Source organism: Balaenoptera acutorostrata, chromosome 4 (genome assembly GCF_949987535.1).
Source record: "Balaenoptera acutorostrata chromosome 4, mBalAcu1.1, whole genome shotgun sequence".
In the NCBI taxonomy this organism is placed as follows: domain Eukaryota; kingdom Metazoa; phylum Chordata; class Mammalia; order Artiodactyla; family Balaenopteridae; genus Balaenoptera; species Balaenoptera acutorostrata.
Genome location: NC_080067.1, coordinates 12,782,789 through 12,804,827, shown reverse-complemented (window position 1 = coordinate 12,804,827; position 22,039 = coordinate 12,782,789). Strand labels below are relative to the sequence as shown.

The 22,039-nt window shown below is 41.4% G+C and overlaps 1 protein-coding gene across 7 annotated transcripts in view; it reads right to left on the bottom strand.

The window, feature by feature from the left end:
* The window catches only part of ATP2C1 (ATPase secretory pathway Ca2+ transporting 1), a 116,737-nt gene extending 95,003 nt beyond the window's left edge, over nucleotides 1-21,734 (bottom strand). The window contains exons 1-2 of one of the 7 annotated variants that reach the window (XM_057544870.1): nucleotides 7,588-7,705; nucleotides 6,686-6,867 (exon numbers count right to left, since the gene is read on the bottom strand). In XM_057544870.1, the coding sequence (XP_057400853.1) occupies nucleotides 6,686-6,691 (6 nt within the window). In that variant the 5' untranslated portion in view covers nucleotides 6,692-6,867; nucleotides 7,588-7,705. The other 6 variants (XM_057544869.1, XM_057544872.1, XM_057544868.1 and 3 more) reach the window with 6 other exon arrangements.
* Nucleotides 21,735-22,039: the final 305 nt, after the last annotated feature.

Here is a 22,039-nt window from a genome sequence, read left to right as displayed (position 1 = left end):
ACATGTGTCCTGTCCCTAACATGAGTGGAACAGATGGTGGTAATGTCCACACTTTACAAAAGAGAATAAAAAGGTACTTGACAAGCAAAAGAAAGCCACCTATCCACACCCTAAATAAGTAAATCTGAAGGAAAGTGCTGACTTCTGAGAGGAGCCTACTTGAAATTTTGTAAATGGATAAAAAGGAAAAGGACATCACAGATATACGAGGTCTGGCATTTTCCAAAACAAGTAACTCAGGACACTTCAGTCTTAATTTCAAAGAACAATAATACTGCTTTCAAATAGTAAAAGTTCTGAAAGCGAGTAAAATAATGAATTTAACCTACATGATTAGTAGGTAAAAACTTTTAATCCAGATTTTAACATTTTTGCCTACTGATAGAAACAAATCATGAAATACTCAAACCCCAAGCCAACGTAGAGTCAAAAATATAATTTGATGAAACCATGAGAAAAGCATTAAGATAATAAACGCAACTATAGTTTTGCTAGGCGTCCCACGCATCTCAGAAAAATATGTGAAGCCTTGAAATCAGAAGTTGTTTAAAAGACCAATGACAAAAATAATTTCCTCAAATCTATTCATCAACCAAGGTAAAGGAAATTAGTATTTCCTGAGCAGCTTTTTCATGCCAGGCACTTACACATCTTGCCCTATTTGATCCCAAAAAGCCTGAAGTAGAGTCATTATTATCTATTTATAAGTGAGGAAATCATTGCTTAGAGGAGCTAACTTCCTTGCCTTTGGCTAGAACAATGTTTCTCAATCTCAGCACCACTGACATTTGGCCAGGTAATTCTTTGTTTCGGTGAGGACAGGGGACTGTCTTGTCAATCACAGGATGTTTACCAGAATCACTGGCCCCTATCCACTGGATGGCAGAAGCATCCTCCCATGGTTGTGATTAACAAAAACCTCTCTAGACACTGGAAATGCCTCACGGAGGGCAAAACTGTCCCCAGCTGAGAACGACTGAGTTAGCGAGTGAAGAAGGCAGTATTTTCATTCAATGGACAAGGGCTACGTGCCAGACCCTTTTCAAACTGAATTAGGGACAACTGAGGGTCTCTGTCCTCAAGAACTTGCTTTGAACCCTGGTCTTCTAGCCCAAGTGGTGTTTGATTTTAAAACAAACCTCTCTCCACACACAGACAGTGTGACCTCCAACACCCTCCCTCTGGCCAGCGCCCACGTGAGCTCACCCCTTCAGCCAGTCAGCAGCACCTCCACTCACCCGTCTGCACTGGCTCAACAGCCTGCAGCCACTTCTGACTCAACCCTCCCCTTCATTCCCTGTTATCAAGATACTGCCCACGCTCCGCTAGTTTTGCCTAGGCATAAAATGTCTCTCTCATCCATCCTTACCCTCCATTCCCATCATTCTAATGTAGACACAAGGCCAACTCCCTGCCTTTTTTCTACTACCCGTAGAAATCAGAAGAAATTCACCTCTCTTGGTCCCTCAAATGAATTAATAATGAATAATACATCAAGATATCATAACTGAACTACCAACCTCTAGGGTAGGGGGCTGGCAGATACCAAAGAGTAGTCGGCAAAGACCACATCCTCTTTTTCTGGAGTGGGAAAGGAAACTGAAATTTCCCGTCCCATCGCGGACACTTTCACTCAGATGTTAACTCGCAGTAAGGAGCAGCCCTGACAAGCATTAAGAAAAGGACACAGGAGAGATTAGTTCACGTGCCATTAAAAAGTGGCTCACGTGCTATTTCTGGCACTTGTGCCATGCACCACTCTTGCCTGCTCCAAGGGAATGGAGAACTGACACTCAAGAGGGAAGTGAGGTAAGATTCCCAAAGAAAGCTTGAACCAACTAGCATTTCTGCCCCTCCCAATGTTTAGACCCAGAGGTAGGTACAGCAAACATTCCACTAGGGAAACTCTAAAACAGATGGTCAAACAAAATCTAGTGAAATAACTGCACACAAACATATATATTTACATATATATACAACACATTCATAACATAATATACAGCACAAAAACGTTAATTTATTTATACTGTAAATGAAAGGCTTTAAGATGAGAAAAAAATCCAGGATCTGTTTTAAAACTGATCTCTCGGGACTTCCCTGCTGGTCCAGAGGTTAAGACTCCACGCTCCCAATGCAGGGGGCCCAGGTTCAATCCCTGGTCAGGGAATTAGATCCCGCATGCCGCAACTAAAATCCCACACACCACAACTAAAGATCCCACACACAGCAACGAAGATCACACGTGCAGCAACTAAATCCCAGCGCAGCCAAATAAATAAATAAATTATTTTTTTAAAAAATAAAGTTGATCTCTCTCCTAGGCAGAGAACAGAACTTCATTATATTAATGGTTCTTAGGAAATGCTTTGTCCCTTTTGACTTTAAGACATCACAATCAAAATAACTGTAAATCCACTATCTGAAATTCACAACCTAATCAAAAGTTTTAATTTATACTTCACAGTTTCAAAAAAAATAATGATCAAGAAAAGTATTATGGGTAACATCCTAAATACTTCTACCTTATTATTTCTGAGTTTTCCTGTAAAGAACTGAAATCAAACACCAGTACACAGTAGCAAATATATTCAGTGTCAGGGTCCTACTGCTATTCCAACTTTATCAGGTTATTCGTTTTATGTAACTAAATAAATAAATGAAAATAATTTCTACAAGGATCCTTCAACGTCTCAGAGTTTTCTGAAAGAATAAAGAATGTGTTGTGCGGGCTTCCCTGGTGGCACAGTGGTTGGGAGTCTGCCTGCCAATGCAAGGGACACGGGTTCGAGCCCTGGTCTGGGAAGATCCCACATGCTGCGGAGCAACTAGGCCCGTGAGCCACAACTACTGAGCCTGCGCGTCTGGAGCCTGTGCTCCGCAACAAGAGAGGCCACGATAGTGAGAGGCCCGCGCACCGCGATGAAGAGTGGCCCCCGCTTGCCGCAACTAGAGAAAGCCCTCGCACAGAAACGAAAACCCAACACAGTCAAATAAAGAAAGAAAGAAAGAAAGAAAGAAAGAAAGAAAGAATGTGTTGTGCTAAATTTCTGTTATTTCCTCTTGGGGGACACAAGTTTAGGTCAGTAACTTGATGAAATGATCAAAAGTCAAGCCAAAAGACCTCCCTTTACCAAGAAATTATCATTAACAGGAATATTAAAGACATAATTCTAATTCACACATTCTCTAACATCTGATGCAGGAAGAAAGAGATTGAAATTGAATTAGATGCCCAGTTACAACCATCTTAAAATGATGTTTCTGACCCCTGCTATTACTGTCTTTCTCTGTCCATAACCTATGATAGCCTTGTAACATTTCATTCAATTTTTTTCTAAATGTATCCAATAAGCTTAGTCTAAACTAATCTAACTGAACACAATTTGAGTAACTCGGCCCTCCTTATCCACAGGTTCTGTGTGGCAGATTCAACCAACTGCAGATCAAAAACACTAAAAGAAAATTCCAGAAAGTTTCAAAAAGCAAAACTTGAATTTGTTGCATGCTAGCAACTATTTACATTGTTTTTTACAACTATTTATATAGCATTTAGATTGCATTAGGTATTATAAGTAATCTAGAGATGATTTAAAGTGTAAGGGAGGATGTGCACAGGCCATATGTAAATTACTACACCATTCTGTATAAGGGACTTGAGCATCCTCAGATTTTGATATGTGTGGGGTTCCTGGAACCAATCCCCTGATACTAAGGAATGACTGTAATTCTAAGATGTATACCTTTGTCAATATTAACTTAAAACCTTGAAGACGGAAGACATATTAACCAATGCATATATAAATACCAGCCATATAAAGGAAATTGCATTGACTTCAAATCCAAGCCTGTCTCTTTCTACACTGTCCTCTGGTTTGTTGGTAGAGCCCCAACTTCTCTATGGGCTTAAAGCCTTACACTACAGAAAATTCTGCACTTAACTCCACCCACTCCCTAACTAATAATGAAAACTTCACACAGAGCATTTTGGCCACTACTGTACCCCCTTTCAACATTCAATGTCATGGGCTTCCCTGGTGGCGCAGTGGTTAAGAATCTACCTCCCAATGCAGGAGACACGGCTTCAAGCCCTGGTCCGGGAAGATCCCACATGCCACGGAGCAACTAAGCCCATGCGCCACAACTACTGAGCCTGCGCTCTAGAGCCCGCAAGCCACAGCTACTGAAGCCCGTGCGCCTAGAGCCCGTGCTCCGCAACAAGAGAAGCCACCGCAACGAAAAGCCCACGCACCGCAATGAAGAGCAGCCCCCACTCACTGCAACTAGAGAAAAGCCCGCGCAGCAACAAAGACCCAATGCAGCCCTAAGTAAATAAATAAATAAATTTATTAACCAAAAAAACATTCAATGTCATAACAACATTAATGGCAGGTGGCATATTAGTATGCAAACACTGGGCTAGGCTATTTACAATTAGCATTTATTGAGCACTACTATATATGCCAGATACTATTCTAAATGCTAACAACCTAAATGCTACTAATAAGGTAGGTTCTACCAGTATCTTTATTTCACAGATAAAGAAACTGAAGCACAAAACGCTTTACTAATGTGCCCAAGGCCAAATGATGGTAAGTGGGGATCCAGCATTCAAATCAAGTTGCCTGGTTCCACAGTGCATGCTCTTAAATGCTAGCCATCCTCTCTCCCAAGAGAATTTATACAGTTTCTCATTTAACCCTCCTAACTATGTAAGCTAAGTATTATCAATCCCGATTTATAGATGAGGAAACAGAGGTTTAGAAAGGTTAATTTGCTTAAAATCACACAACTTTTAGTGGTTAAGGTATAATTCCAGTCTGTTTTTGTTTCACACCCCTAAGATGTTACTATATCTCATATAAAAGAGAATACTAACTGTAGAAAGGAAAGCGACAGTAATCTATGTATTTCAAAATGGCCAATTGGTTTTGAAAATTTCTAGGCTATATACAAGTTCTTAAAAATGTTTAAGAAAAGAAAAAGAAGTGTTATGGTAATGAGAAACTGACAAAAATGGCCTCGATCATTATGAGGCACAAAACCTCCACTAGTTTTTAAGAATTGTATAATCTTTTACTATGAGGCCAAATCATTATTTGGCCATAGAGTACAGAGACTCAGACATAAGCGTGCACCATGCTCCCATCTCACAACCACTCCCTCCCACCTGAACAGACAATGACAGTCAGCTTTATTAGTCATGCTCCTTTTCCTAAGAGATCAAGAAACAGAAAAGCAACATCTAACAATCCACTGACTTTAGGCTACACTCTTAAATCTGGTAACATTCTAAAAACCGAAGCTCAAGTTTAACATGTTATTTAAGATTCAACTACCAAGAAACAGGTATATGAAGACATTTAATATCCTTTGTCTCTTTTACAGAAAGGATCTGCCTTCCTTAAATCTATAAACTAAAAGACAAAGTAGAAAAAACCTCAGAAAACTGATTTTCCATACCACCAGACAAATATCATTGCTTTCGAATGTTGTTTCTAAAGATCCAGTTAGACAGTAAAAGTCCGCTGCAGTTATATACATGAGTATTTCAGAAAATGTCTTCCACAAATTATCCATCCAGAGTAAAATTAAGCAAGATAATCATGCCTCTCATCATATTTCCCTCATATCCCAGGGGTCTCAGATAGCAAAACAGATTATCGCATATAAGAAAAGTCTAGTTTAAAATAACTAGTCCTACTTAGGACAATCAAGCTTACATTTGCAACAACAGAAAAACAAATTAGAAAGCAGCCAGCAAGCCCAACTGCAGCTCCTTTGTACCAGATATAGATTTTAAAAACCAAAGATACATGAAAACAAAATGTAATTTGTAAATATCTTTCATAGCAACTTACAGCCCCACTCAAAAAAAAAAAAAAAAAGGAATAAATGAAAAAAGATTATCACACACAAGTCAGAAGTCAGCCCAAAGAATAAGTGCGCTTGTTTCAGGAGGGGAAAAACAACATCATTGATTCAGAGTTGTTCAATGCTTTTAAAAAATAATCAGTGTATGAAAAGCATTAAATTTTTTATAAGGCCAAAGGAATCAAGTAACATGTGAATGATAATCCAGTGCACGTGCAGCATACAGTGGACAAACAGGTTCCACTGTCAACCTCCCAAAGCATGTTTTGAAATGAGGAACTTTAAGAAAGGAAATCACCTCATAATATTTCGTTAAAATCAGAATTGATTTTTGTGAACTGAAAAACAATGAATTTTTTTTCCCCAAAGCTGCATTTAATAAAAAATCGTTTTCTTTCTTATAAACGAATCCAGTTACACCAAATCAAGGCTTGATATGCAAATATACAGGGATGCAATGCAGAGCCTTCCCTCCCCATCTCCACTTCCCCTGGAGTGATTCCTCTCTCAGAGACTATGGAAACATGCAGAGATGCCATCTGAAATGAAAACTTCCCTTCCATCCCCTAAGCTAAAGAAGCAGGTTCCTCGGGAAAGCAGAATCAAGCTCAGTCACCCTACAGAACCTTAATTTCCGAAACGCCCTATGTTACCAAAATAAAAGCTAGATATCCTAGGAAAGCAATTCCTTGGACACTTCACAAAGGAAAAAATAAAATCAGAGAATTAAAAAGGTGGCGAAAGACAGACAACTTAAAAGCCAACCACCACACCCTCAACTCCGCGCTGCAACCCGCCTGCCGGGGGCCTTTACCTTCATCTTCCATCGAAACTGCACTTGGGTTGATGGCTACAAAGTCTTTAGTGTCAGCCACGGCCACACTGGGAAGAGAGAGGAGAGGAGGGCAAGAAGAGAGGCCCCCGGAATCCCAGGCCGTCACCCCCGCTCCCGGCCACACGACCCGCGGCTGCGCCCACCACCCCTAGCAGCAGCATCTGCAAAAGAAACCGGAGAAGCGGCGCTGACGGGTGCGGGGAAGGACCGCCGCCCACCGCCCCCCAGGCCCCGCGCCCGCCCCCTGGCTGCCCGCATCCCCCGACTCACGCCGGTGGGGCGGGGCAGCGCCCCGGAGACGCCTCCAGCCGGGTACCCCGGACGCCCCCAAGACCTGGAAGTTTCTAGAAACGGGGGACAAGAGGTAATCCGGGCGCCCCCCAAAGCCCCAGACCCATTTTCTGGGCTGCGGGGGACTCACCCGCGGGCTCGCGGGAGCGGCTCGCCGAACGGCGGCGCCAGACGGGCGCCTCTCCCGGCGTGGGGGCGGCAACCGGGAGGGCAGGCAGGGCGGGCGGGCGGGGCGGGAAGGGCAGCAGGTGAGGGGACTGGTCTCGGGCGGCTCGGTGCGGCTGTGCTGGTCTGCTCCCGCCTCCGCCTCCTGGGCTCCGCCCTCCCCACCGCCCGCCGCCCCGGCGCGCCCCGCACCCTGGGCCCGCCCCGCACTCCCGGGCCCAGGCGGACCGAGCTTTGTCGCCACCACTTCCGCCGCAAGGGGCGCGCGCGCAGGCGCACATGCACGCCCGGGCACGGACGGCGGAAATGAGCGGAGCCTGACCGCCCGCCCCGAGGTGCTCTGGCTGGGAGCGCTGGCCCCGGCCCCACCTGCCCTACGGCGGCCCCTTGGCCACCCCGGAGACGTGACCGGCGTTTCTACCCACCCGCCGGGCGCAAGCGTGGGAGAGCTGCCAGCTCCCCCGCGCCGGCCGCGCGCCCTCAGGAAGCAGCCGCTGGCCCGGACCGCGGGCAGGCGCAGACATGTTCTGGGCCCCCGAGGTGTCTGAGCGCCCCGACGATGCGGTGGGAAGCCGCTCCCGCTGGGCGGCCGTCACAATATGGGCAGGCGACGCGGGGACCCCGCGGCTTCACTTGCAAGCCAGTCACGGCTGCTCTGCGCTGACCGCGGGGCGGGGCCCCGCGGGGCCACTTCCCAAAGTTCCATCACGATGGGGGTTTGCCTCAGCGCCCGCGTGCAAAGAGAGCCAAGAGCTCCGAGAGCTCAGGGTAGGGCTTCGCATCCGTTCGAGTGTGCAACCCGAGAGGCTGGAACAATTGAAAGCCTCGTGTCCCCAGATGGAAGCTGAAGAACGGGCATTACCTTCAGCCGCAGGTTCTCTTTTGCCACTTGAACTTTTCACTTGCTTAGCACCTAATCCAGACCCCCAACAGGTCACTTTTGATGGACGACTGAGTTTAATAATCCTTGTCAAGCCAGACACAGCAGACGTTGAACCTAAGTCGTCGCGCACCCAGATCCACTAGAGGGCAGGTCTACACCTGCTGAGTTCCAGCGCATCCTGCAAAGAACTCAGGGGACAGGATAACAAACGGACCGGGTTACCTGTTCTCTTTGGCCCAGGTTAAGTGGAACTAGTCTAGGATCAAAAATCCTGGGCAGGTTTCTTGATTGAAGAAACATTGAGATTTTATTCGGCAAGGTCACTTTTAAATTTCAGAAGTGAAACCATAAAAATCAAGATGAAACATTTCAAGTCTCGGAGTTACTATGTATATGACCACCTTTGGCTTTCATGCTTAATGATTTTTGTCTACTTAGTGGTGACACACATAAGGCTATGATTGGTACAACAGTGAATGTGCTATCTCTTGCTCAGTGTTGTAATCAATTTGTAATGATTATTACTATACTTACTGGACCTTGACACCACCACAGCATCACATTAAAAACACAAGAAAGCATCTAAAGTAGGAAATGTATAGATATAGACGTTATTTGTTATTAACATATGATCTTACAAAATAGAGGGTAATTTTCTATTGGATTGCTTTAATGAGCTCAAACATTTTATCTCCGGCAACTTTTCAGAATTATCTGTTGTGAACTGCAATACTCCTGCATTGACACTGAATTCCTAATTACCCACCCCCCAAGATTTATCACTCCATTGCTTATATCTAAAGTAACTTACACTAGAATTTTACTCTTTGGTTGCCTAAATTGTGAAAGTCATTATTCCTATTGCCAAGCCAAAAAAGAAACTGGACAACACCAGCTTTGTTAAGAAGAATTGTTACATACTTCATGCGTCATCTCACAAATTCCAAGGCACTGGAGCAGCAAAACCCGTAAAGGATAGCTTTCAACCACTTAGCTGAACCTTAAGCTTCATCAACATATCTCTGCAGAGTGGTCTTCTGTTCTATGCCTGTACCAAGCTAGCTCCTCCACCAAGCTAGCCAATATCAGTAGCACCAACTTTGACTTCCTATGTATATGAAAGGCAGCATTTATTAACAATATTCAAGCCAGAGCAGTGAGGAATGCTTGGGCCACAAGCATCAGAAATCTTCCTTCTCCCAGCATTTCCTTCTCTGACCAGCTGACCCACCATGAAACTTTTGTGTAGCAATCTCCACTTCCTCATCTCAGGGAAAGAGGACTAAAATATAGGTACACTGCATTACATACACATACAAACATATGTGTGTACACACATTCACATATATACATACACATATATTATGAGAATATATATAGATCTGGGCATAACAACTACCCTTTCTCCCTCAAAAGATCGTTGTGAGGACCTGATAAAATGAAGACAGGTTGTGAATTATAAGTGCTATAAAAGTGTAAGATTATCATACGGAGAAATAAGCAAAGGCATGGACTATTACGAGGTAGAATGAGATTGATGGCAACGAAATGTATTATGTTCAAGTTTCCTCTTAATTCTTTAGAAATCAATGCTCTAAAAATCTTTACTCCCATTTTGTTCTGAATATTTAACCTGCAAAATTAAATATATCTGATGCGAAAAGTGGACACACGTGGGCAATAGAGGGGAAATTTGTCAGGCATCTCTGCTTAGGGAAATATTACAAATAGGGAAGATTAAGGAAGGACAGACGTGATGTTCTAATTTTATTTATACTGTGCCTTATTACACAAAGGTTGTGAGGCATCCTGTTTTAATATCAAATTTGATAGCTGGCATTTTTAGAAACCTGGATGATAAAGATATATGTGGCCTTTAGGATTTAAAAATTAACTTAGAAAAGGTTATTTTAAATCTTTCCTCAATGTCTTAAAGACTCTTTTAACATTGTTTTAAGTACCAAAGGTTAATAATTAAGGAATTTTACATAGCTGCTAGAAGAAAAAAAGTCATATTTTAAGTGGAATATTCTAAAAAAAGTTGTCATATTTTAAGTGGACTATTTTAAGTAGAATATTCTAAAAGCATATAAAGATAATTCTTCATTTTGTAAGTCAACCTACTCCAACAGAACAAAAGTATTTTCCTTCTTATAAGGGACCTGCTACGGGTCAAGTCTGGGGAAATACAGTCTTATTGCAAGAAGTGTCCTATGAAATGAGTGTCATAACAACCACCTGCCAGAATTGCTATACATCTTCTTGGTTCTATGTCTTAGCAGTAGTGGAAGAGTAAAAACTGGAAGCAAGAATAAAAATCAGATGGGCTCAAAAATGAGCAGAAGAAACTAGGAAATTTAAAGTATATTCTTTTTATTTTTAAAGAAGTTTATTCCAAGTATGACTCAGTTTCCCCGTTCAAGGGTTCTGAGCATGCAGTGATATTTGGGATCTTTGGTATGTAGTACTACCAATCTTCTGGGTTGGAGATGTGGGCAGGTCAGGGGTTCAGGTGAGCGAGGGTAAGAAAGGGAAGGAGGAAAAGTGAGTGTGAGTTCATGTCCAAGAGCCAACTCTGCACTTCATTATTTCCATGGAAAATAGACATAGAATATTCCATATTACATATACCCCAAGATTTGAGATAAAAATGAACCCATTTAAAAGCTATTCTGTCCAGTTTCCAAATTGGCATAATTCATCTCTGGTCCCAAAATATTTTGTCTATAGTAAATATATAAGACCTATTGAATAAATGTGTAATCTGGAAAATGGTCATCATAAAAAAAATCTGTTGTTGAATGAATAAACATAATCCCAACTTTGCTTCTTGCTTTCTATGATCAAACTAAAATATGAGCTGCTACTTTCCTATAAAGCAAAGAAAAATTAAGGGATTTTCAAAGGCTTAAAAATGAACTCATATCTCCAAAGGGGTTAGCTAGGACAACTCGATCTGAACGGGAATAAGTACTAATCATTGCAAGAAGTGTTAAATACTGAGCACTGCCCAGAACAGATGAAATTTCAGACTTGGATTTTGAACTCAGGTAACCATTTGAAATTAAAAGTTAACAATGTTGAGGTGGCTGCTTCTATGCAAGTAGGAAATTTCAGCTGAGCTTGTGCTTTGGATTTTGATATCATGCATATCAATGCCTGACAAAGTCAAAAACTGTAATTCCCAGCACAGTCTTGACTTATTTCCTTAGGGACCACGGCATCTACTCTTAATTCTTAGACAAGACGACTAAGGTCTTAATGTTAAGACCTCATAATGGCTTTAGATAGTAGGGAGGACATAACAACTATTATACCTTTTTTATATTCCATAATTTAAATCAACAATTAAAATTGTCAGTTGCTGCATCAGTTTAATCAGTAAACAGCTACAAAAGAACTAAAAAAATAAGAACATTTTCAGTTATATTCTTATAGCAAAGACACTTTAATGATTTCTTTCATTACTAAGCATTGTGTCATGCTACTAGGGCTGGGGCAGCTGTGGGCAGGAAATGGTCGATAAGGACCTGTGAAGCTGTAAGTCATCATCACTATCCCCCTGGCTTTAGCAACGACTCTCCATCTTCTAAAGGGCACATGCGCTATTCTTGAGAAGGTACAGCAAACCCTGTCAGCTTTGATTTTGAAAATATGCATCATCAAATGATCTTCATCAGTAGTTCTCAAACTATGATCCCTGCCACCTTAGTACTTTTTAGAAATGCAGATTTCGGGCTCCACCTCAAACCTACTGAATTAGCAACTCTGCGGGTAGGGCCCTGCATTCTGTAGTTTCGTACTTCAGGTGCTAAAGTTTAAGCGCTGATCTACAAGAAACATAAAACTTTCATGTAAAAATATTTTGATTGTGCTAATAGTCCTCAATTCTGAAGAATGACTGAGAACATATATCAGAATTTTAAAGCTCCCAGCGTTCTTAAATCATAAAGGGCTTTGAACTTTGAGTAGTCACCTGTTGGCTTAAGACCAGTTATTTTAAAAGACCCAGGGAAAGGGCATTAAGACCATAAAGAGATCATACGTCTCCCCTCTTAAGTGACTCTGAGCATCACATCCACATAGCCATGCTGGAAGAGAAGAGAACAAAAGTGCAGTGCAGTGGCAGTGGAGCTATGGTTATGTTCCCAGCTATGAAGTCAGCCTTTGTTTTCCTATATCAGCTCAGGACCTTTGGAACAATGCTTCTTTGACCAGGTGTATCAGGCTTTAGCAGCACCAGTTAGATGAAAGAAGGGGGGGGGGGGAAGCTTCATAAATAAAAACTGCCATTCTCTTGAAACAGTGTATTCCTCAGAGAAACAGTTTCATCCCTCAAAAACAAAACAACAAGCTGTGTAACGTTTCAGAGGGTATAAAAAAAATTTTAAGTGCGTTATACAAAAATTATATGTCGGGCAGAGGGTAGTATTTCAACATTAGTGAAATAGGATTTTACACTAATCAATCACTAAACAATTTGATTATGCACTCATTATATAAGACCAAAATACTTCTATAATATGCTTTACTTATTTTGAGATGTACATATAGGCCATAGTCCAGTTTAGTGGTAAATATTATAGTAGGGTAAACGGTACAGGACACAAATATAAGGACAGTCACTCATAGAACAAAGGAAGAGGAGTAAGATGAATCACGAGTTTCCACTAAAAGGAAAATGTACACAAGAAATCTGGGTATTCAAATACATTACCAGTGAGAACAATTCAGTAAAGAAATCCAACATAAAGGTGATTTTATCCAGAGACAAGTTATAGTAACTATGTTATAATTGCTAATAACAGATGAGTTTACAAAAGCTTGATCACATCTCAATGAAATCTTAGTCTTTAGTGCTGCTATAATTTTTCTACTGTGTAGTCTTTAACAGCATTAACATGCTCTTTCTCTGTGTGTGTTAACTGGCCTGCTTGGAAGGATAGTAAATGGTGTATTTAATATTAATTAGACCAATATAGGAGTTTTGAGATCTATTGTATTTGCAAATAATCCCATTACAAATAATGTCTTTTGTAAATATAAATGGGAATGGGGGTGGCGGACCTTTGAGTTTTAGCAGTACCAGAACATCTTCATCTCCATGGTACTATTTACTATAGAACACAATACACTGAGAGAATATCCTCTGCTTCATTCAATGGGTTTGGGAGCTCAAGCTGTTCAGAACAGGATCTCATTCATTACTTTGGAAGCCACCCTATGGCATGGACTCTTGCATATGGTAGCAAAACACCTTTCTGTTTGTTTGTTGTTTGTTTGTTATACCATTCTTCCAGAGCTGGATTTTCTTGGAAACCAAGGAAAATTAAGTTTCAGGGCCCCTCACTTGCAGATGCCCCTTTTAAGGTCCTAAAAGAGACCCTAGCAATGGTCTCATGGTTTGGTAAAATTTGCAAAAGATATTTTAACTGCAGTTGATTTTGATTATAGAGTACTCTTTTTTGCTGACTTTTCCCCCTTCACACTTCTCCTATTATGTAGCACTGGAACAGCCAAGGGCAAAATTCTGGATCTGGCTTAAAGGAAGTTGAGATGGGGATACATTTAGATTTTATTTGTATTTAGTGATATATAAAGGTGATTTGTAGTCATGTCTGTGTATGGTTAGGTCAATGCTAGCTGTCCTCGTAGAGAAAGGACATCCAGGAATATTCCCACTACCTACTGTACTAAATCACAAGGCCTGAAATCTTTATATAAATGTGTCCAGTGGTGCCCAGCACCTGAAGTGTATGGCTGGTAAAGGAGAAACAGCCAGAAGCTAGTCTATAGAAGTTTTCTAGATGCTAATAAAAACCAAGTATAAATTAACTATGCTAGGAGTATCTGAATTATCTTTCAATTATCGCTTTAGAAAATATTAGAAAGTCATTTTCACATAAAGTGGTGATTAAAGACTCTGAAGTCCAAAAATGTAGGAACAAGACACCTTAGGATGCATCCGTGAATTAGTAAAAATGCTTATGTTTTTTTTAGATTTTGTGATATTTATTGTATTTGTCACCCAAATTTGTAATTTATTGTGATTTCATTCTAAGTCTTCACTTTGTATCCAATTTAATATTTATAATTTTGCATTCTTTTTCTTAAAAGAAGTTTCCCCAAATTGAATAAACTTCAAACCTTTCAAAAACGTGGATCTCCACCTAAAAGGATTTAAGGTGTCTTTCCTGCACAGTAGTTATGGTGGTTTTATTTTTAAAACCCCTTTATCCTTAATTAATGAGAACACACCAAGGAAAAAGGGAGGAAAAGAAGGGAGGAGGCAAGGGAAAGAAGGGGAGAAAGGGACCCTACCTATGGGAGATATCTCAGTATGAGGCAATGAATCAGGCTGTAGAGTCAGACAGGCAAACCTGGAGCTAAAATCTTACTGCCATCACGTATAAGCTATGTACCAAGTTACCTTACATCTTGAGACTTCAGTTTTCTCATCCATGAAGTGGAGATAATACCACCAATTTTGTAAGGTTATTATGAAGATTAAATGACAATGTATATAAAGGACATTGCCAAGTGCCTGGCACATACAAGACATTTAGTAAAAATTTCAGGGCTTCCCTGGTGGCGCAGTGGTTGAGAATCCGCCTGCCAATGCAGGGGACACGGGTTCGAGCCCTGGTCTGGGAAGATCACACATGCCGCGGAGCGGCTGGGCCCCGTGAGCCACAACTACTGAGCCTGTGCATCTGGAGCCTGTGCTCCGCAACAAGAGAGGCCGCGATAGTGAGAGGCCCGCGCACCGCGATGAAGAGTGGCCCCCGCTCTCCGCAACTAGAGAAAGCCCTCGCACAGAAACGAAGACCCAACACAGCCATAAATAAATAAATAAAAATTAAAAAAAAATTTTTTTTAAATTCCTTATTCTTGAATGTATAATCCAAGTTGTATTACTTGAAATAACCTTACTAATATGCTGCCTTTAGGATGAATAGGAAAGAGATAATTCCAGCATCTTTCCTGCTCTCTTCACAGCAAATTTTGAGCAGCACAACATATGTGGGAAGTTCATTCCTTTTTCTGTTAAGACATGGAACTATTTGTACAAGGTGAGAAAATATGTCATCTTCCATTCTGAACAAAAGTTAGCAAATAAAATGTTACAGACAAACTGTGTAAGAAATAGGATAGGATAGCAAATTTAGAAATCTGCATAAAAAGCTACACCATGGTTCACAAAAAAGGGTTTTACATTTGAGTTAATGTAGTTAATTATTTCAAAGACAAAGGTTTTGGTGTTCATCCAATTCATCCTGTGTTTCAAAGACATCTGAGCACAGTAGATTAGGAAAGTTTAGAAGCAGATAACAAGATTAGAGGTAGCTCAGAAGTTAACTCAGGGTCCAAGTGTCTCCCAGGAGTGTCTAACAGTTCACAGCTGTGACAATATGGACAAGAAGGGGGGAATACCTTCAAAAGGGACCGTAATAAGCAACTAGTTGTCAGCACTAAATGCAGGAAAAAAGAAAGTAAAAGAGGTTTTTGATATTAAGGGGAAAAAAGCGATTAAAATGCCACAAAATAACCTGAAATTTCTCCGTGTACCTGTTCATCAATGACTACATAAGTATACTTAGTTATTTACCTTTATACTGGAGAGGGTTATAAAACCTATAAAACTATGGGTACAGGTAGTTCAGTGGTGGATCAGGAGCAGAAAAGCTAGTCATTGGTGCATAAGCTTTTCACCTGAGGTGTTTTCTGGATACAGCAATATTTCCCTTCCTTGATGGAGGATTACATGCTACCTGAATCTCCAAAGACGTTTGATTCTGTCTTCTTTGGCCTTAGATTCCAGAGCAACATGCTCAGATTGTGGAGTATTTACCACTAACTGAAAAAAACAAGTGAACTCTAGCTGCTGCAACTGTGCCCGCTCTTTTTCCTAAGGTCTCTGAATCGTCCATCTTTCTATTGCTCACTGCACCAGAATCTTGGGGCTGAAAGGGGTCTTGTGAGTCATCCAGTCTTCTCTTTCATGATGCAGAAACTGTCACTACAACATCCCCTGAGGAGGGTCACATACCCCGCCCTCTGCAAAAGGTGGCCCATCTCTTTACCTCTCCTTTTTAGAAAGTCCATCCTTATTATTGTATCACAACCTCCCCCTGCAGTTCTGCCCATTAGTTATGGTTATTTCCTCTGGAACCTCCCAAATGCACCTCCATTTTTCTCTACAAATTAGCCCTGTGTGTCTTATGAAACACACAAAAAACAAATGCATACACAAAAAAATCACCCCTTAAATTTCTTCCTCACAGAGCCTAACATTCAGGATTCCCTCAAACACCTCTGTCTCAGAATAGCATTCATTACCCCCTAGTCCCCTCACCACTGCCACCTACATCACCTGGTCCCTGAGAGCTAACTCCACAAACTTGTTCTCAGTGCCTTCCATCCAACAGGTACTTTGCTTATCCTCCAGGACATTCTGGGAATCAAATAGTCCCACAAATAGGTGCACAATTGCTACTGGGATAAGTACAGCAACAGAGAGGCATAAGGTGCCTCCAAAGTACCATTGAGAGAGAGGACCAAGGTGGGAAAGTCAGAAAAGGCTGCCCTCAGGGACCTCATACTGAATTAAGATCAGAAGGAAGAGTAGGTATTAACTAGGGGAGGATAGTGAGGGGGCAGTGGGACAAAGGCCCTGACCAGGATGCGGCAGGGAAGCAGGGAGAGGAGAAGAGTATTGTATTTGGGGCGCAGAGAGCAGAGGGAGGCCAGGCAAGTGTGCAGCAGGAGAGCACATCGGGCCGGACTGCACACTGCACAGCGCTCTGTGATGGGGAACTCTGTCTTTATCCTAAAAACAAGTAGAAGCCAGTGAAAGATCAGAAGCGTGGGTCTGGGGAGTTTCATGGTCAGGTTTGTCTCTAGAAGACCCCCCTGCCCCGCCGGCTGCAGTGTGAAGAACCCATTAGACAGGACAGCAGTGGCTGGAGAGAGACCAACGAGAAGGCTATCACAGTACTTCGGACAAGAAGGGAGATGGCCTATTGGGCTAGGGTGGCAAGAGGGAGAAGTAGACTGAATGATTGGAGGCATATTTCGGGATAAAATTGAAAGGATTTGCTGATAAATTAGATATTGACCGAGGGAGCAGAAAGTGCCAAGGACGACTCGAGTTCTCTGCCCGAGTAACAGGATGGATGGTGGTGCAAAAGGGTTCTATCTGAACCCTTTCTCAGATAGAGAAGAGGTTTGGGAGAGGGGATGAGTATGAAGAGTGGGTGCTGTGACCAGAAAGCCATTCATCTTCATGAAAGCCACCAGTTACAATCCTTGGGCATTTACAGGCTATGGAGTGCTGCAGACTGAATGTTTGTGTCCCCCAGGTTCGTATGTTGATATCCTAATCCCCGGTGTGATGGTATTAGGAGAGGGGCCTTTGGTAGGTGACAGGTCATGAGGACAGAGCCCTCATGAGTGGCATTAGTGACCTTGTAAATGAGAAGCCGGAGAGCTCCCTCCTCCCCTTCTGCCATGTGAGGACACAGCCTAGAAGTCAGCATCTGAAACCAGGAAGTGGGTCTCACCAGGCATCAAATCTGCCGGCACCTTGATCTTGGGCTTTCAGCCCCCAGAACTGTGAGAGATAAATTTCTGTTGTTTATAAGCCACCCAGTCTATGATATTTTGTTACAGCAGCCCGAACAGACTCAGGCATGAAGAAAATTGTTGGAGACCTTTTTTGGTGAAAAAATAGCTTTTTTTTTTTTTTAATTTCTCCCTTCAGATAGAGTAGACCGTTGCATTTACCATGATAAAATAGTTCAACTTTTGTATCATATTTAATGGTCACAAATATTAAGGTTCAGCTTCGTGTTACCACAGCAATTTAACTGTCAGTGTTACCTATATATAATCATGCAAATTCCTCCACAGAAATGGGGTAGAATCTCTTCTATCTTAAATTATACAAGGATCATCTTTTTCCTTCTGCTTCTAAAGAAATAAAGCTTTTTCTCTACCCAAGCACATGGGGCAAAGGCCTTTAGTTCTCCCCTGAGACGTCATTTGAGCATTTCATGACTTTTTTTAGAGGCTTTTAAAAATGGATAACTTCGGTATACTCTCAAGATATAACCAACACACTTACTTTAAGGAGCTGAAAACTCAACATTTCTTTAACCAAGCTGTAGTAAAATTTCTATCATTTTACCTAGAGAGGAAAGCCTGCATCAGCAACCCAACACCCTATGCAGTATTCCAAATCTCAACATAGCTTTTTGGGGGTGTGTGAGGGGAGTCCTTAACTTTTATATTGTTATTCAGAGCAGGTATAAGAGCCAAAATGAAGAACTAAGTTTCTAAGGTTCAAATTAAATCCAAATACGTATTTAACAACCCAGCACTGAGGTTAGCATTCACTAAGAAACAAAGCAAGAAATAAAACTTCAGTGATCCTGTTTGAACTGGAAAACTCTTCTTAAGCCATTGAAGGGAAACTTTAGAACAGCCTCCAAAACAAAATCTGGTTCTAATCCTTAATTAAAGTATAGCTACTAAACATAACCCCTGACCCCCAAAGACCACTCTCCTCATTTTAAACTATCAGGGCAGGTCTTGAGCCAGAAATACCTGCTATGACTGCAGTGCATGGTTTTTGCCTCATATTATAAACACTTGAGTACAGCTCTTTCTACTAATTAAGACTGTAAGCATCACAGAGGGGTTACACTACACCTGATCCATTTTTACATCTTCATCACCTATAAAAATGCGCCACACACAATATACACAAAAAAAACTTGCTTAATCATCAAAGGAATTTCACAAAACAAGATGACAAAGCAGAGCCCTGTTAGCGCAGTATTCAGTCCTAGCTAGGTCAACATTTGTATCCATGTTTATATACAAGGACATCAATGGTGACATGATTGCATTTTCAGATAACAAGAATATGGAGAGATAGTAAAAAAAAATTATGTGTATTAATTTTGTTGGAAGATGACATTATACTAGTTCAAAGGTCTAATTCCAAAAATATATCTTTATATATAGCCATTGTACGTGCCCTCTGGCCCCCAAGACCACTCTCCTCCTTCTGAGCAGATTTACCATTAAATAGGCAAGACATGCCAGGTCAGGTCTTAGATCTTATTTCTTGTTCAGAAAGAAGTTTTCTATTCAAGAGAGAGCAAGGCACCAGATCATCCCAAGTTCTTGTCTATTAATTAGTCATCCTGTACTTTCTGATCCCTCATCTGTGGGACACATGGAAGAAGAGATTTAAGTTGATGAAGCCATAGCAGGGCAGTATAAGCTCTGTTGCTGTCACTAGATTGTTAAGAGATCAAGCATGGTAAAATGGGTCCAGTTTAAAGCCAGGCAGACGGGAGTTCAAATTTGCCTTCAGTACTTTCTGGCTGGGTGGCCTTGGGCAAGGCCTCTTACAGTCTCAAAGTCTGCCTTCCCGGTACCTTTGTAATGAGGATCCATCCCATGGGAATGTAAGGAATAGAGACAGCCAGTGCAGGTCCTAAAACTATAGGCATTACTAACCTCCTTTCTAACTTTCCAACAAGCTTCCCAAGGTTAGCCATGATTGACTCTGACCTCATTTCTCTAATTCTGTGAGACGTTATGCTGCAGAGCTGTTAACCGGTTTCAGAAAGGAACTGAATATGTTATTTCTCTGATTTTGTCCATTAGTTTATATAGCAAGTTAAGAAATCAGCACAATGCTCATAGCTGTTCCAGGTCATCCCAAAGGGTTGTCAACTGGGAAGGGGACCACCCATTCAGTCCAAGTCAGAGGATCCTGTTAAACTCTAATAGTCTTTGGTATGAATTTTGTGACATTTAAAAAATAAACTTAAAAAAATAAACTGTACAAGCAATATAGTCACATCTCTGAAAATTTATAATACTGAGAAAAGGGGGAAAAAATCACTTCATCCACATTCCACAGTTCCAGCCCCATCATTTTAGCCTCTTCTCCCTCCCTGTTACTCCCTCCCCTCCCCCCATCATGAGGCCTGAAGGAGCCTGTGGATATGGACTTAGCCAGCGTGGCCAATCCAGAACAAGCACCTGGGTCTCTGGCTTTCCACCTCAAAAGCAAGCATGCGCTGAGACTTGGAAACCAGGAGATCTCCTTGTAATCTCGACACCTTGCCTAAATAAGAGATAATCTGGACCAGCCTAGCTCCCTTAGTGAGCACAGTCTGAATTTCCATTACTTGTAAAATCATTAAGGCACTGAGTAAGAGCAGTTTCCCCTCAAACAGTAATATTAATTCTCATTTTCCAAATTATGCATCAACTTTTTGGGAAACCTCTCATTAGAGGATTTTCTGTCTGCTGACCTTTGCTTTCACATCTTGGAAGTGTTTTATTAAGTAGGGCATCTTGTTCGAATACAGGACACTGCTACTGTCTCCCATGAGGTTTTGCAGTTCTAGTTACAAGCATGATACACACGCAATTTATGACTCTTTGGGTCCTCGATGTGGCTACACATTTGTCCTTTACCACTGCCATCCTTTTTCCTAAGTGAGCCACCAGATTTAAGCGAATCAGATACAGCTACTTCTTCTTACAATTCGGTACAATTCAGAAAAGCAGTTTTTAGAAATGCTTTTTTCATAGATTGTAAGGGATAGAATGAGATAAATCTCAAAACAATAAAATGAATACATGGTTTTTAAAAAGAAGTGATCAAACATTTTAGCAGGTTTTTTAATATTTAAACTCCCACTTGCTAGTCTACTACTAGAAATTCTAACTTTTGATTGGCTAAAAAGACTAAAATCAGCAGTGCTCCATCCCCTAACTTCCACCAAAAAAAGTGACTAATTACTTCTGAAAGATCTTCACAGCTCATTAGTGATCTGTTTAAGGCTATCACACTTACAGTCTACACAATGTTTTTTTGTTTGGCAAATCCTGGTGATATTAACATAGCCATAAATATATACAAAAAGACAAGTGTATTTCTAGGGCCTGCTATTATTCTTTGTCGAGATATTAATAGTTTAAAAATTTGTATTTGATGCCTGAGAAAATTTTCAAGGAATGCACACAGTTTTACTCTGATAGTTTAGTCCAGCTGTTCAGAGGAAAGGAAAGCAAGAGGTTGCTGTTTTGGTTTTTTTGGCTTGTTTTTTTTTTAACTGAATTTGAGCTTAATCTCAGGATCCAAATGTTCCAAGTTCAAATAAATCCCCCACATGCCTGCCTGCTCCTCTGCCAAATCTGAACAGCTGAAAGCAAGTGCCGACTTGTGCCTACAAACAGGTACACTAGCAGAAAATAAATCACCAAGTGACATAAAGGCAACACCCAGAATCCAACCCCCATTAACCTTAAAGGTAATGTAAACAAAATGGTACCTGTTCTTCGTCTCTTTGGTTTCTCAGCATCGATAAATATTTTCTAATTGCATGGAGGGGATATTTTTTGAAATAAGAGAATCTTGACTGAGGCAACATATTATCCATGGTGAGGAAAGCACGAAGAGCCTTATTTGCCCCTCCCTGTCAGAAACCACATGAAATCTAGAAGCTGCACAATTCCTTAGATGCCTAGAGATTTGCTTGTAGCTTGACCACTTTCCTGCAAACAAAGCAGACCTTCTCCGCGCTGCTTCCTCTTTTGGGTAGAGTTCTTGGTGAAAGCAGACAGCCACGTCCCAATGCCGCCCTAAAAGCATCCAGAAATGCAATGCCCAGAGGGCAGCAGGAGCCAGGAGGAATCCAGGGGCTGGTCCGCCGAATGCAAATTGCTTAGTGGTAGTGATGCGACTGTCCTATTTCTAGCAACAGCATTCTGTTGCAAGCTATGTTAATATTAGGTAGCTGGTGACTTTCCACACCCACAGACTCTCATGAGGTTTAATCTTAATTCTTCCGACAGCTTTTCTAGCTCTTAAAGAGGACATGACATGTGTTTTTTTCCTGTTTCCTTCCAGAATTCTTATCAGCATGAGCACACACAGACAACCCTCAGCGGCATCTCAGCTC